The 17144-nt window shown below is 38.0% G+C and overlaps 1 protein-coding gene across 2 annotated transcripts in view; it reads right to left on the bottom strand.

The window, feature by feature from the left end:
- Nucleotides 1–6300: 6300 nt before the first annotated feature.
- The window catches only part of ak2 (adenylate kinase 2), a 54391-nt gene continuing 43547 nt past the window's right edge, over nucleotides 6301–17144 (bottom strand). The window contains exons 6-7 of one of the 2 annotated variants that reach the window (XM_039739530.1): nucleotides 7923–8118; nucleotides 6301–6562 (exon numbers count right to left, since the gene is read on the bottom strand). In XM_039739530.1, coding sequence (XP_039595464.1) covers nucleotides 6555–6562; nucleotides 7923–8118 — 204 coding nt within the window. In that variant the 3' untranslated portion in view covers nucleotides 6301–6554. Of the gene's footprint in view, nucleotides 6563–7683; nucleotides 8119–17144 lie in introns of those variants that run through there. The other variant, XM_039739529.1, reaches the window with a different exon arrangement.

Here is a 17144-nt window from a genome sequence, read left to right as displayed (position 1 = left end):
TTGCCAAAGGGTTAATGACTCCTACATAAATTTGAAAACTTGATTAGTCAAATTTGGGGGTTTGCATGGGCGATCTTTCCAAAAAATCAAATCACGATCCTTTAAACACAAAATCACAATCCACAATCTGAATTGCAATCTATCTTTTCACTGAAGAGAATATCCAGACTCAGACTCATCAAGACCCAAGTAACACTTTATTTTAAATATCAAACAAAGTTGACTTCAATTGTTCTCTCATTCGCTAGCTAAGCGGAGTTAAAACACACCCCGAAGCTGGCGAGTGAGTAAGGAAGGACCCTCTCCTCTTCCAGCTGCGTGTCTCTGGGATTCACGAAAATAAATCAGTACCGCAAGTGAACCATGATACCTAGCGAAATAAGAGAAGTCACAAAATCAACTGGCATGTTCAAGCAAATTATAGAAAAAAACCTGATCTAAATCCGTTAAGTAGTTCTCTCATGAAAAGCGGACAGACATACAGACAGAGAGACAGACATTGGATTTTATATATTATATATTAGTAAACCTTCAAAATAATGTGCAGTTAAAGTTTCAACAGCATTCTCAGCATTTCTGGAGATTAGTTGAGCCAGATAACTATAAGAATCTTCACCAAGCAGCTCTGAAAATGTCTGCTCTGTTTGGGTCTCTGTGAGTCTGACGTGAATGTCATGAAGTCAAAGTTCAGAACGAGACTGACAGGCGAACATTTAAACGACTCCATAAGAGGGAACCTCAGTGGCTCCACTCCACCAGACACCTGCCTCTCTTGTTGACGTCATCTGACTAACTAAACAACACATCACACATGCAACTGGACCTGTGAATAAAGTGACACAGTGACATGTGACAAAATGACAAATGAATAAGGAATATCTGCGGATTTGGAATTGCATTGCTTTGTTTTGACAGCATTCATGTTTTAATTCAATAGTGTGAGATACTCTAGAAAATGCATACGGACATACAAAATGCACTTGCAGGTGAACTAAATATTTTTTGTGATGTTTTAATGCAAAATGTGAGTTGTGGACACCAACATTTTGTAAATATTCAGGCAAAACAAGCTTATTCAGTTTGTTTGGGTTGAAATAAGCGATGAGAATACACATTAGAAAACAGGAGTAGCTCTCGGCCATTTTCATTTTGTAAAAGTAGCTCTCAGGGGAATAAAGGTTGGAGACCCCTTCTCTATGTTATGCTCATCCTTATCATTTAGCCATGATTCTGGTATTTCTATAATATCATAATTATGTTCCGCTACATACAACTCCCACTCACTTGTTTTATTTCTGCCTTCTCTCCTGCACCAAGATTTGAGTCACACGTTAAGCCTTCTAATATCCTCAGTGTTACCTGGACTGACGTGTGGCACAGGCAGAACTTCAGAGAAGACTAACTTGTCAGTTCTGCTTCTCAACTTGGCACCTAACTCTTTAGTGATCAAGAGCCTTCGAGGAGGTCTCCAATCTGTACACCCAGAAGACAACACACTGCCAACTACCTCAGAATCTTCAGAGACGCTGTCCAGCTCCACAAGGACCTGGAAACAGTTTGTAACTTCCAATTGTGGGGTTGATGTCCCCAGACATTGTGCACCTTACACCTGTCTGGTCTGGATTCTCCTCCCATGCTACCTTAGGGGTGCGCTATCTCTCTAAAGGACACCTGGGCCAGGTCCGCCAATTCTCTACTGCAACGCAGGCCAGCCAACTCCTCTTCCAGTTCAGTGTCCCTGAGCTCAAGGTGCCAGATCAGCTGGCATCTCCTGCAGATGTAGCCCTCATTGAAGACTGGCTGTTCCAAGCCATCATCTAAAAAGTCCAAAATGCAAAAGGATTGACAATACACTGGTCGCATTGTTAAAAATTGATTTAGGATTACTAAAATGCCCTTTTTAATTAAAATTAAATTATTTAACTTAAAAAAAATTTAAGCCAAAGAAATTAGATTATAGAATGGCTAAAGCTATTATACACCCTCTGGACCCCTAGGCTCCTGCTGTTTGTTCTTCTGTGAGGTTACTTTATTTTGTCCGGAATTTGATTTGGTAGATTTCTTATAACATAACATAATGTCACATACAAATGACATAAATAGCATCTCTCTATTATAATAAAAAAAATCCAGGGATGCAACGTGACTTTTTCAGAGAGACACTTTCATGTCCCATGAGACGAAACTTTGTGCCAAGAGATTTAACCACGCTCAGGGCCGGAAATAAAAGACAAAGAGTAGATGACAAAGTAGAAAGTCCTAAAGAATTCAAAAATGGTGCAATACATATGCAGAGCAGGTTAGAGATAATGAAAGTATTAAAATTCAAAAGTCTCAAAAAAATTATAGTAAAGATCACATTAGTGCAAACAAAAGGAAATTATTACTCTGTGAAATAACAGAACAGCTAAAAGAGATTGACTATACTTTTTGGATTTAAACTTTTAAGTCGGAGACTTGTAGATCGTCTAATTTGTGTTGCCATCGGGGAAAAGTAGTGTTTCTTCCCAATGAAGAGGCGTATCCACGAGAATTAAAAGATTTGTTGTTTGGTGAAGTCAAATCCACATACGCTGTCACGCTTTGGTCACAGAGTTGCACAGATACACAGGAGACTTTAGAGACTGAAACGTTATTCAAACGCTTCGAACAAACATAAGTCTCTTTCAGGAGTGAATCGAGCTCCATGTGTCGTCGGAGCGGACTGTTCCGTCTCTCAATTAAAAGAATAGAAAATCTTCCTCCTCATAGGGGCGCACCAAGTGAGCAGGATCCCCAACAGGAGCACAGGATGTCTGGGGGAGAAGAGAGACAAAAGGACAGCTGCTGTACAGCCTTTTAAATGCTCGTAGCGTCGCATGTGATGCAGATCATGAGGCATGGCAGCAGCAGCAAGCTAGCATTTGCATCTCCTTGTGGTGCATTCAGCCACCCTCTTCACAACGCGAGCGGCAGAGACGCGAAGTGGCTGGCGTGTAGTGCAGGCCGTGAGGGTTGGCAAGCCCCCTAGTAACTTAAAAAGAAAAACTTCAAACAAAGTTGCAGAATAGTACAATTATAAAGGAGATATGCAAGTGAAATTGGGAGTGTGTAGCGTATATGAACACACATACACATCTTCATGCAATATATGACAGTACATATGAATATACAAAGGAGACAGGCTAAGTTACTGGTTTGAGAGGTCTACGGCTCTGGAAAAGAAACTAATGAGGTGTCCGTTAAATTTAGTTTTAATTGACCTTAAGCATTTTGCAAAGGCAAATGTTTGGAATAAGTGTTGAGATGGGTGAGATGAATGTGTGGTGATCCTTTTAACATGGTTAGTCAGTCAGTCAGTGATTGTCCAACACGCTGTATCCTAACTACAGGGTTACGGGGGTCTGCTGGAGCCAATCTCGGCCAACACAGGGAGCAAGGCAGGAACAAACCCCGGGCAGGGTGCCAACCCACTGCAGGGCACACACACACCAAGCACACATTAGGAACAATTTAGGATCGCCAGCCCACCTAACCTGCATGTCTTTGGACTGTGGAAGGAAACCCACGCAGACACAGGGAGAACATGCAAACTCCATATAGGGAGGACCCGGGAAACGAACCCAGGTTTCCTTACTGCGAGGCAGCAGCACCTCCGTGCCACCCTTTTGACATGGTTAGTGACATAAAATGTAAACAAGTCCACAACAGATGGAAGAACACAGCCAATTATCTTCTCAGCAGTCCTCCGAACAACCGTTGCTGAACCAAACCAGACAACAATGGAGAATGAGATTACACTTTCAGTTAAGGCTTTGTAAAACTGAACTAGGATTGGCTGGGCAATGTTTAATTTCTTCAGTTGGTGCAAGTACAACCGCTGTTGAGCTTTTTTTGTGATGGAAGTGGTGTTAATGTTCCAGCTGAGAGTGTTTGTGTAAGTTGTGTCCAGAAATTTGCAGGATTCCACCATGTTGACTGCAGAATTGGTCATTTCTAGTGGGAGAAGTTGTAACTGTTGTTTGCAAAAATCAATGACTATTCTCACTGTCTTGGTGGTATTGAGGACCAAGTTGTTGGAAGCACACCAAGACAAAAGATGAGATACCTCTTTTCTATGAAGTGTTTCGTTGCCATTAGTAATTAGACCAAGGATGGGCAATGTCAGTCATGAAGGATAGCAGTGGCTGCAGGTTTTTGTTCCAACCAAGTATCTTAATGAGAACCCAGTTATTGCTACCTTGGAGTGTGGACAGACCCAGAACATCACAAACGGTGTGGCAGTGAGGAACAAAGAAAAAATGACAAGAGGGATTGGGTGCATGGCTGTTTTAATGAGTCTGCACACCCAAGCCTCTGGCTTTTTTTTAGAATTTTTAAACTTTTAATGGACCGTTTATTTATTGCTGGTTTTTATTGTCTTTTAAAGTTCTTATTTTTTTAATGTTTTGTGCTTAAAAAGGTAGTTTGGGGCTTTATTGTAGTGTGGGGTTTGTTTCCTGGCGATTTTATTGTTTAGGGTTTCAGTACAGTATTGGGGCCATCCTGCAGACCTCGGCCACGAGTTGCACCCAAGTTGACTGGATTGTGGAGCCTTCCTGTGCGACTTCCATTTTATGGCAAAGGGGTCTGCGTCTGGGTGATATGAGATGCCAGGTCTATGGCACATGTATTTTAAATACATAAGGCACTCACATTTTCGAGGGGGAGCATAGTTGGCATGGCAGAGCAGCTATAGAGGCAGATATAGGGGCGGCCGATCCCACATCCACAGAAGGGATTGACCAGTTATCTCATTAGTGCTGGAGCCTTTATTGCAGTACCTTCATCCATCAAGGGAATCAAGGTGCGAGAGTGAAAAAGAAGACAACAGAACTGTGAATGAGCACAGGATCGGGTACCTGAGCAAAACCAGTTTGAAGGGGGAAGGAGGCAGAACAATCGGTGCACCGTGGGGTGGATCGCTCCTCGCTGAATGAAGGATTGGATAGGATGGTGCTGGAGACCTTCCTAGTGATCAAGAAAATGCTAAGAGTGAATAGCGGAAAAAGGGAAGACAGCCGGCTCAGAGGGTCTGGCAGACACTAATGGAGGCAGCCAAGATGGCAGTGAAGACCATAGCTGCTGGTGGAGCTGGGAAGACAAGAGAGTCGAAGTGGCACTGGGCTCAGTTAGAAGGTGGAAGAAACGAGTGGACCCGGTTACTATGTGGTTTTATTATTGATTTATTTGATTTTAACTCGCATTCTTTAACATCTTTTTTTTTTTTTTTAAATAAAACCAAGAGACACTTTGCAGCAATCCCTTGCTGACAGTGGGTGTCCTCATTTCCCCAGCTCATCCTCAGGCATGTTTGGTACACTGTATTAATTCCAGAGGGGTAATTGTTTTTATCGGCAGTTCTGGATTCAAGAAGCTCCTGGAAGCAACCTTGGAGTGTGGAGTGGACCCCGACCGTTACAAATGTCAAAAGACAAGTTGTGAAGAATCTCTTGCCAAGTGTTATAAAAATGACAGCATTATTCCACACACTTCATTGACACTCACCAACATACTTATTAAAAGAGAACACAATAGCTACTGCAATTTGCACAAGATAAAATGGCTTAAGGGCGAGATAAATTAATTCCTAATGCATACTTCAGTTAATTTTTTTTTTTTTTTTTTTATTGTACAGCATGTTGTTTTCTTCTAAGTGGGCACACTAAGCAACTTACTGATTTTCAAATGAAAACCACAAATATTGCTTTAAAGCATGCACTGGAATGTTGACTATATTGCAGTGTCAAATGTAAAAATTAAACTACGTGATAAACTACATGAACAATATAAAACAATATGAAATATTCATAATGCAGTAGTATATTTTTTAAATTTAAGAAATCAATATGATATAACTTGTTATATGCTTGAGCAATGCCAGGTAATTAAAACCAGTTTACTGATGGTTACATAATTCATTATTTTCAGCTCAATTATAAGTAGTCCCAGCTTCATTAATTAATAAATATTTAATTCAATACCTGTAGTATCCTGAACAGACTTACCTTTCACTATAAGGACTGGTCAGATGGTCTCAAAATTCATGTCCTTTCATTGAATTAAAATGTTTTCTGTTCCTTATATTTTGATTAAAATAAAATCTTTAATTGCTTGTTTTTGTTCATAAGGGGTAATTAATTGGAAAGGGAAGTTATCTATGCTAAAAGATCATATGCTAAAGTTTGGTTTATGTACACTTATACAAAATTGCATACTTTAGTTTTTAACATCATCATTTCAGGTTTAATTTTTGCAATATTGAAATAACTACCACTCAACAAAATGTGAAGAAAATTTATTGCGTTGATTACAAATATGCTTGAACAAACATGTCATTCACTTCCCAAACAAAGGTGTGAACCCCAGGCCTCTGCTATCCAGATTAGAGATCTTTGTCAAAAAACCTTTGGTTACATGGCTGGGTTTCACAGCTTTTCTAAGGAGAAGGGCCCATGGACCCTATTGTATTCTCAGCTTGACATAGCTCAGCATACAGTAGATCCATTAGGAAGGGTTCAGGTACAACTTGGAGTTCAAACAGCTGAAATAAAACAGAGAGAACATTTACCAAGTGAAAAAAAAGAAAAAGAAAAAAGGAAAACTGCCCAAGCTTGTCAGGTAAAACAAACATCTATGAAAAGGTGACGGTAAACTCCCCTCAGTCCTTAGTTTTTATTGGGTAATGTTCTTTTACAGAGCAGGAGGTAAAAAAAAGATATCATATTTCAAGTCTTATATATGTCACTAATATACACATGGCACTGTGTACTTTAACGTCTTACTTAAATCCAAAAAATGATTTTCTGTGTATTGTCCCTTCTACAACATACAGTACCCTGTGTCAAACACCACACCATTTTTTTTGGTTTTGATTTTTTCCTTTTACCATTTTAGGTTTAGGGCTTTACAATGTCTTTTCTTCAGGGTAATATGTAGTATGTGTTTGCGTGTTAAATAAATATAAATATATATATGGGTTTCCCCCCCTTTTGGAGGCATTGTGTTCCATTTTGGAAACGTATTCTCTTGCACATAGACAATCTCTCAAAACAATTATTGCACATACTGTATGTGTATATATACACTGTGTGTGTGTGTGTGTATATATATATATATATATATATATATATATATATATATATATATATATATATAAAAAATATATATATATACACACACACACACAGTGTATATATACGCATATGTGCCAAGCAGTATAACTTTGCAATGTTAAGGGATATGCAATCTGAACTTCGTATAATGAAACGAAGCATAAAATTGGAGCATAAAACAAAACTGACTCTATGGTTCTGCAACATAAAAGGTCTTGGTTATTTACCGTAAAATCCAGTTTTCTGGACAGAAATCCCTAAAGCTCCAATATTTTTTGCTTTATTTAGTTGATACTGGTGTAAACAAACATTTTTAATCATATATTTTCGCTTTAAAAAATTGGAGGGTTGCACTCACTACTTTCTACTTTTCAGTGATTTGTATCTGCTTTATTACATATGCCATTTAATTTTTGGGTATGTAATTTAGGAACAATAACACCAAAAACCCCTGTGGCCCATAAGGGGTTATATTCTAATGGATGTCACTCCGTTTCTCTCACATCTCAAATTACATTACATCTCTTAATATACTATTTATATAGTTTCCAAAAAAAAAAAATAAATAAATAAAACCACCACCACACAAACCTTAGGTACATATTATCTGTACCATATTCCAAAAACAAGCTTGGTTTTCAAAACTTCAGGCTATTTTAGTTTGTGATTTATTTTCCTTTCGTGATTTCAAACAACATAGTAACCAAACTATTTGTAGTTACTTGTGAAATATTGAACATTTGGAAGAGAGGAAATAAGAGCACTAAACAAACATAACCAGGTCTTTACATGTGGCTTGTGAGAAGGCAGCAAGGATGCTTGCAAAGACCAGATCTGGAGCCTGAGAAGCATCTACTGGGGTGTGGATTCCTCGTTTTTGGTAGTACTGCACTAGTGGTGTTGTCTGAGTGTGATAAGCCTTGAGTCGAGATTGCAGTGTCTCAGCATTGTCATCAGACCTCCTTGTCAGTGGTTCCCCTGTCACCTAAAGAAGAAAAAAAAAGTGTGAAAATAGACATATTTACAGAAAAACACATAATAAAAATGAGTGAAACAATTGCTAGTAAGCAAAACACATACGACAGTTAAACAGAAATGAAAAATGATAGATTGACAAAATATTGAAAGATTGGTACTTCAAGCATAAGACAAAGTATACCGAGCGCAATCCAAAGGTTAATTTAATTGCAGTTTAATGATAAAACTATACAGCATAACAAAAAGGATAATTAGGATGTAATATTTAGAGAAACCAGGTCCCATTATCATTGTTTGCATAAGATATCAGTTTTGTAGAAATGTTTAGACACCCCTGGTCAAATTATATGTTTAGCTAATTTAAAGGATAGGAACTTAACACTGCAGGGAACAAACTTAAAAATGACATTCTCTCTAAGTTTTGATGCACTATTAGTGTTGATTCGGTGAATTAAACCAACTGCAAGCGTTTAAGCATCCTATCGATCTCGAAGTACATAAAAAAGGTGCAGTATGTTAATCACAGGATACCTAATTCAGGTAGTCCTACGAACGGAGCACAGTTCATTCTAGTTTCCAAGTTCCAAGAAGCAGACTCCAATGAAAAATGTGCATTAAATTTTATTTTATAGTCAATTTGACTTTGCATATTTGGAATTACTTACTCATACAAATCTGTACAACCCCAGTGGCTAAAGGTGCTATAGGTAAGCTGTAGGAGTGCCTCACATAGAAGGTTGCAGATATTTTCTATAGGGTTATTACTTAAAGTAATGTTTATAGTGGTTCCTGCAATATGTAAAAAGGTAGGAATTAATTTGTAGAATGCACCTTTAAGCAGAATTTGCAAACACCAATAGTGCCAGATCTGTCAGGGGACTTCCTGAATTTCAAGAAACTTGTTACAACCAGTAAGAGAGTACTTGAGCAGTAGAGCAAGGTTGATTCCAGTTTTCTTCATTTTGCTCAATTAAAAATGAGCAGATGGAAAGCATGAGGTTCTACCAGTTGTTGCATGAAGCAACCTACAAAGATGAAAAAAGCAGACTGGGGGACGGCTGGAGCCCTTACCCGGCCGGGACATCCAGAGTATGGAAGGACCCTTTGGAAGAGTATTTTCAGGACTGTTTCGCCCCCAGGCCAACCGAGGGCAGCCCCCCCACTGATTTCCAGTGGTGCTACGGGTCATGCAAATGGGAAGTCAACCCTGCAGAGGCCCGTGGCCACCAACAGGGGGTATATGGACATCTTCAGGTCCCCATTCGGCCAAACTTCCAACACAACTGGAAGTGTGGCCAGAAGAAGCTCACTGGGCACCTGGAGTCCTTCTGGGTGACCTATAAAAAGGGCCCAGTCCCCAGCATTCATCGGCCAGAGTTGGGAGGAAGAGGACTAATCCTGAGAAGGAGTGGAGGCAGAAGGAATGGCGGCAAGAAAGGATTGTGTTATGCCCTGTGGTTTGTAAACTGCATTCTGTAAATAACTGTGTGTGTGTGGCAAATTGATGTCCTGCTTGTCTGTGTCAGGGCTGGCTTCACACAGGTATACTTCCAAAAATTCAAAAAAAAAAAAAAAAATAAAAAATAAAAATAAAAAGACAGTGTCCAACTTCCACATTCTTCCGCTACATAAATCCCAATCAGCGTGAAAACTAACGCTCGTGCACGCACATTATGCAACGCCCCAAATCCTCCCAGAATTACGCCTCTTTGAATATGCAAATCAATATAAATCGCCCTTAAGCGCAGCCTTCTGTGAAAAGACAATGGGAAAAGCACGGGGGAAAATATAAGAATTTCAGCGAATACAAAGTGGAGGCAAAGGAAAAACATACTATTTGTTCAAATAAACCGTGATATAATCAACAAAAGGAAGTTGATCGAGTGACATAGCGTGTTGGAGAAACTTGAATGCTCACGTTCACAAAATCGCACAGTGCCGGAAATAAAAAAGAAGTCACATATCAAAGTCGCCGTGAAAAGCCGAGTTGTAAGCCCACTGTCTGAGTGTCATATGCAAGCTTATTAGGGTACAGAGAAAAAAGGCACACAGTGGGGAAAAGGCACGAAATGTCAACTTCAATCTCGACACTTCCACTTTAATCACGTAGTTTATTAAAGTAGAACATCATAAACTTCATCTTAAAATCGATTAATTAACCAGTTTCTCAAATCACATCGTAATTAAAGTAGCACGTTAAATGCTTTGTTTTGTAATTGATCTTTTATGTGCTCTGTGCGTGTGAATCACTACTTGCTTCTTAAACCGGCCCTCTTCCTCCAACTGTTTTATATTCAATATATATTGGCGTAGCCGTCACTGCAGTCAGTGCTTTTCTTTCCCCAAGTAACCGATCGCCATACAATCAGCTCTGTAATAGACGTTAAGCCATCTGTAAGCTTAGCGCCGATTCTTCAAAACGTACTACAAAGATATTTCAATGTTCTTTAAACATGTTTAATTATTCTATCCTTAACGACACTCCCAGTGAAGAATATAGATTATTTAAATGAAGTTAAAGTTTTATCTGTATAATTTAATAACATATTTTGCTGCATTTCATCTTAAAAATGATATTGTCATCATATGTAAATACGCACTTTATAAAGTGGCTCAGGTTGTGCGATATTATAACTGTAGTGCAAGTTTACAGTGAGGTGATTGTACTTATAAGTACAAACAGTTCTACAAGGTGCAATTGATTCAATGCATTTAAAGTTCTTGGGATGAAACTGTTTCTGAACCGCGAGGTCCGTACAGGAAAGGCTTTAAAAACGTTTTGCAGTGGCTGAGACAGCGTGTCCTTGAAGCTGTATATCGATAATTCCCTTTCCGATCAGCTGCTGCTGTGATTCACACTCAAGATACAGTGATATAAATACTCCGAGTGGTGCAGTGAGAGTAATATGGAAAAAGATGATCCGCTGTGGCATCTCCTAATGGGAGGAGCTGAAAGAAGAAGAAGAAGTAGTGAGAGTAACAATGCTAAAGCAGTTATGGTATTTGGAATACTATGGCTATTCCCTGGACCATTATATTGTTACAAGTTAATTACAATCAGATGCGTTACACTAATAAAGAATATGCGGTTAGTTTCGGTGTATTTATAAAGCCGCGTCAGGAAAATAAGGTGTAACCACACAGGAACAGTAGAACTGCTTTGACGCTGGGTGCCGCCAGTCTGCAAAACCGGCGGAGAACTTGCATCTGACAAGGTATGAGGTACCGTGGAAAAGTCGCGTGGCTTTCGCCAAGTGTAGGTTTTATACATCGCGATTTGAACGTGGAAAAGTTCTTACGCAACATTTCTGTGCGTACGCACCGTTTATACATAAGGCCCCTGGACTATTACAACATACTAATATGAATAATTTCTGTATCGTAAACAGCATGTAAATTACAAACTGAGACCTAAAGCGATGTATGTACTTGTGCCATTGTTTTTCAGGATGTTACAGCAGCAAAATGACATGCACATTTTACTTACACATATTTTAGTAACAAAATATGCACAAAGGAAACTTATCAAAAAAGGCAAAAGTAAAAAGGGCAAGAAAAAAGGGTAATCTCACAAGATAACCACCAAACACTGAAGAGACATCAGAACATACACACTATATCATTCACTTTAGGCCAACAGACATATTTTTAAAGTATGAGAGGCAAATAGATTTTTGTAGGGTTGATTTGGGGAAACAAAGTCAGTCACCTGGGGCCTCATGTATAAACGGTGCGTACGCACAGAAATGTTGCATAAGAACTTTTCCACGTTCAAATCGCGATGTATAAAACCTACACTTGGTGTAAAGCCATGCACTTTTCCACGGTACCTCATGCCTTGTCGTACGCAAGTTCTCCGCTCGGTTTTGCAGACTGGCGGCACCCAGCGTCAAAGCAGTGCTACTGTTCCTGTGTGGTTACTCATTATTTTCCTGACGCGGCTTTATAAATACACTGAAACTAACCGCATATTGTTTATTATTGTAACGCATCTGATTGTAATTAACTTGTAACAATATAATGGTCCAGGGAATAGCCATAGTATTCCAAATACCATAACTGCTTTAGCATTGTTACTCTCACTGCACCTTCTTCTTTCAGCTGCTCCCGTTAGGAGTTGCCACAGCGGATCATCTTTTTCCATATTACTCTCACTGCAGCACTCGGAGTATTTATATCACTGTATCCGAGTGTGAATCACAGCAGCAGCTGATCGGAAAGAGAATTATCGGTATACAGCATCAGGCACACGCTACCTCAGCCACGGCAAAACTTTTTAAAGCCTTTCCTGTACGGACCTCGAGGTTCAGAAAAAGTTTCATCCCAAGAACTATAAACGCACTCAATCACTGCTCCTTGTAGAACTGTTTGTACTTATAAGTACAATCACCTCACTGTAAACTTGTACTACAGTTATAATATTGCACAACCTGAGCCACTTTATAAAGTGCGTATTTACATATGATGACAATATCATTTTTAAGATGAAATGCAGCAAAATATGTTTATTATATTATACAGGTAAAACTTTAACTTCATTTAAATAATCTATATTCTTCACTGGGACTGGTGTGAAGGATAGAATAATTAAACATGTACTACGAAGATATTTCAATGTTCCTTAAACTTTTTAAAGAATCAGTGCTCTAAGTTTACAGATGGCTTAACATCTATTACAGAGCTGATTGTGTGGCAATCGGTTACTTGGAGAAAGAAAAGCAAGAACTGCATGGGCGCCACGTCAATACATATTGAATATAAAACAGAAAGAGAAAATAGCGACACAGCTAAAAATGCAGCGGCAAATTTCAACAAAAGTTAAATGCTTGTGTCATGAGCACGAGGCGCTAGTGTCTGCAACGGATGTGCCCATCCGCCGTGCATAAGCTACCTCGCTGACATTGGCGGGCGAAGGAGCCACCGATTCTTTTTCTGCCCAGTGCCACCATAAACCTAGAGCCGCCCTGATACTGCTGCAATAAATAATTTCATCGATGGTCGTGCACAATCGCTGCGCTGTAAAACCCATGTTTAATAACGTGCTTTAACTCTTAATGATATCACGTATACATCTCAGTATTTTAGTTATTCAGAGAGCTGTAATATCACGAATGTAATGGATTATGTGTACAGTCAGAGGAAGAGAGCCGGTTTAAGAAGCAAGTAGTGATTCACACACATAGATCACATAGAAGATCAAATACAAAACAAATCATTTAATGTGCTACTTTAATTACGATGTGATTTGAGAAACTGGTTAAGTAAATTATTTTAAGATGACGTTTATGATGTTCTACTTTAATGACAAAATAAACTACGTGATTAAAGTGGAAATTTCGAGATTGAAGTTGACATTTCGTGCTTTTTTTCCCCACTGTGCCTTTTTTTCTCTGTACCCTAAAAAGCTTTCATATGACACTCAGACGGTAGGCTACGACTCGCCTTTTCACAGCGACTGATATCTGAGCTTTCAAGTTTCTCCTACACGCTATGTCACTCAATCAACTTCCTTTTGTTGATTATACCACTGTTTAATTAAACAAATAGTATATTTTTCCTTTGCCTCCACTTGGTATTCGCTGAAATCGTTATATTTCCCCCCGTGCTTTTCCCATTGTCTTTTCACAGAAGGCTGAGCTTAAGGGTGATTTATATTGATTTGCATATTCAAAGAGGCGTAATTCTGGGAGGAGTTGGGGCGTTACCTAAAGCACGTGCACGAGCGTTAGTTTTCACGCTGATTGGGATTTATGTAGCGGAAGAACGTGGAAGTTGGAGTACGCACAGATTCCTGCATCTGGATTTTTCTGTGCGTAAGCACATTTTGGCTTTTGTGCTTACGCCATGTTATAGTGCGAGTTCTACGCACGGCGTTATACATGAGGCCCCTGGTAATCACAACGCAGGACAACTGTATCCAAAAGTTAGTCTTCAATAAATTTTTTCAGCAAATGATTTATTTTTTTTAAACAAATGAGATAAGTTAATGTAACAAATGTGTCAAACAGTACACTGGCAAAAAGCATGCCAAGGGAGGAGACCTTAATTTAATTTCATGGACACTTACAAAAACTATGAAAAAAAGATTACCCTTTCTTTAAAATGTTATTAGCCTGAAGTTTGGTACCTCATAAAGAGCTTGTGAGCACATTCCTTCCAAAAATAGCGGTACTCAGGATGAACACTATATATATATATATATATATATATATATATATATATATATATATATATATATATATATATATATATATATATATATATATATATATATATATATATATATATATACACACACACATATATACACACACATACACATATATACAGTGATACCTCGCTATATCGCGCTTCGACTTTCGCGGCTTCACTCCATTGCAGATTTTAAATGTAAGCATATCTAAATATATATCACGGATTTTTCGCTGGTTCGCGGATTTCTGCGGACAATGGGTCTTAATTTATGGTAAATGCTTCCTCAGTTTTTTTTTGCCCAGTTGATTTCATACAAGGGACGCTATTGGCGGATGGCTGAGAAGCTACCCAATCAGAGCACGTATTACATATTAAATAAAACTCCTCAATGATATACAATATGCTTCCTGCGTGGTGTTTCGCACATTTCAAAGCTCTAACAGCCCGTATTGATTTTTGATTGTTTGATTTTCTCTGCGCCCGACGGAGGGGGTGTGAGCAGAGGGGCTGTTTACTTAGAAGATACGGACGCTCCTCTAAAAAACGCTGAAAAGACTACCTTCACATTGATCCCTTCATTGCGGCGGCTTTATCGCGGTGCTTCGTTTACTTAAAAGCCCAACAGCCCTATTGATTTTTGTTTACTTTTCTCTCTCTCTCTCTCTCTGACATTCTCTGCTCCTGACGGCAGTCCTTTGAAGAGGAAGATATGTTTGCATTCTTTTAATTGTGAGAAAGAACTGTCATCTCTGTCTTGTCATGGAGCACAGTTTAAACTTTTGACTAAAGGTTGTTATTTCACGTCTAGAGGGCTCTAATGATGTTAAGAAACGTATTTAGAAAGTCATAAACAGGTTTTTATGCTCTAACTGCAAAAATATTTATGAATAAAAATTTATAAATAAAGAATCCTACTTCGTGGAAATTCATTTATCTGTCTGGAGCCGATTAACCGCGATAAACAAGGGTTACTGTATAACTGTGCGGAGAATATTTATAAACAGTGTGGGAGAGTTTCTAAGGGCTTAAAATATATAAAAATAACCATACAAACATATGATTTCTACTTCGCAGATTTTCACCTATCGCAAAAGGTCCCACTAACATATCGATAGGTACCCTGCATTTAGACTTTTTTCCAAGGAATTGTACAAAATGTAGTGCTATAATGTGCATAGTACAATTAACCTTTTTTTTTTTTTTTAACATGGTTATGTGTTTTCTGCCCATTTAATTTAATAACATGTCCTTGCATTATGTTTTGTTTTGTCACATTTACTTGATTTTTATAAAAAGTAATTTCTTTCCAGTAAATAAAACAAAACAATGCTTTCAGTAATAGTAAAAATCACAATTCAACAAAAGATTTTATATTATAAATTTATATATTTTATATTATAATTTAAATTACATTTACACTTGTGTACTGCTTATTACAGGCCTTCCTTTATGTGGCCTTCCTTTTGGTATTTTTGAAAATAGAGCAACTTACATACATGGCCTTGTTTTATATGCCCTTCAGATATTTCTAAATGTGGAAAAATGTGATGGGTCAGTTTCAAGTTGGCATTCCTGCAGTGCAATATTTTTTAAAGAAGTGCTTAAGACTGGGGAACAAGTATGATAGTTGGGGCTCCATAAGATCCAATTTCTTTGCTCAAAATTTTCAATTTCATCTTTCTTGTTATTTTTTAATCTACTGCTCATATCTGTCTTCAGGGTTAATGGAATTAGGCTTTCTCCGCTGCTAATACATTTTCTCTGCACAACTCTGCTGCATCATGAGCCTGTACCATTATGCCCGATTCTACTGAAGATTTGTTTTCCTCCTTCTCCTTTGGACAACAGATGCTCTGAAAAGTTAATGCAGCAATTTTTTTAGCAGGGTTGAGGTTGGAGGAGTACATAGTATATGGAAAAAAATCAGGGTTTTAGTAAATGAAGATGTGCATTAGAGGTGAGCATTAGGACTAGGATCCTGTGAGACTCAAAGTGAAAGTTCTGTACCTTTTCACACTCACGTTAGTAAGAATCGATGGTTACCATTGTGAAATGTGGAATGATAAATTGCCCATAATGTGCAATAAAACTCCGGTAAAGTGTTATTACTTTGACTAAGAAAGAACATTAAACATCATGTATACAGAACATAGTAAAAATCCAATCACAATGTTGTTATATAATTTCCAAGTGTCAGATATTAAAATCACATTAATAAAATGGTTTTAAATTGAGAAGGAAAGGAGCTGAACTGTCTGATCTGTGTTTAATGCTCCCAAATCAATTTGCTAGCCAAAACAAATTGTGCTTCAAAGAAATCCAAGATGAGCTCCCTACTATAAAAAACAGCAAATGGTTTTGAACTTGTGAGTGAAAACACTATATATGATTCTGTAGCTTGTAATTCATTACAAGAAGTGCATGCAAATTCTCTCTTACAGGATATGTTCAAAACTATAAAACATTCAGTTACCTTTTTTTAACTAAATCACTTCTGAAAGTTACATTACTCAACACCAATAACTGATAAGACATTGTTATTGTTCAACCTGTACATTTGCCAAAATACTTTTCAAATATATGACATACTGTTTGTGTTTTCACTACATTCGCCATATTTTAGTGTTATTCTAACAAACATTAGGGTGGTTAAAAAAAAAAAATTGCACAAATGTATTAAGCATTTACACAGTCTTGTATGCATTGCAGTGAGTGCATGCAAGGTTTATTAAAAAGTGGTTCATCTTGCCATCATTTTGTCTCCTCTATAATTATACCTTATATGATTGGTCACATAATTTCTTTCTTAATGCACACATAAATCTATTTCCGTACTAA

Source organism: Polypterus senegalus, chromosome 17 (genome assembly GCF_016835505.1).
Source record: "Polypterus senegalus isolate Bchr_013 chromosome 17, ASM1683550v1, whole genome shotgun sequence".
NCBI classification, from domain to species: domain Eukaryota; kingdom Metazoa; phylum Chordata; class Cladistia; order Polypteriformes; family Polypteridae; genus Polypterus; species Polypterus senegalus.
Note: the sequence above shows the minus strand (reverse complement) of the source record. Positions and strands in the feature narration are given on the sequence as shown.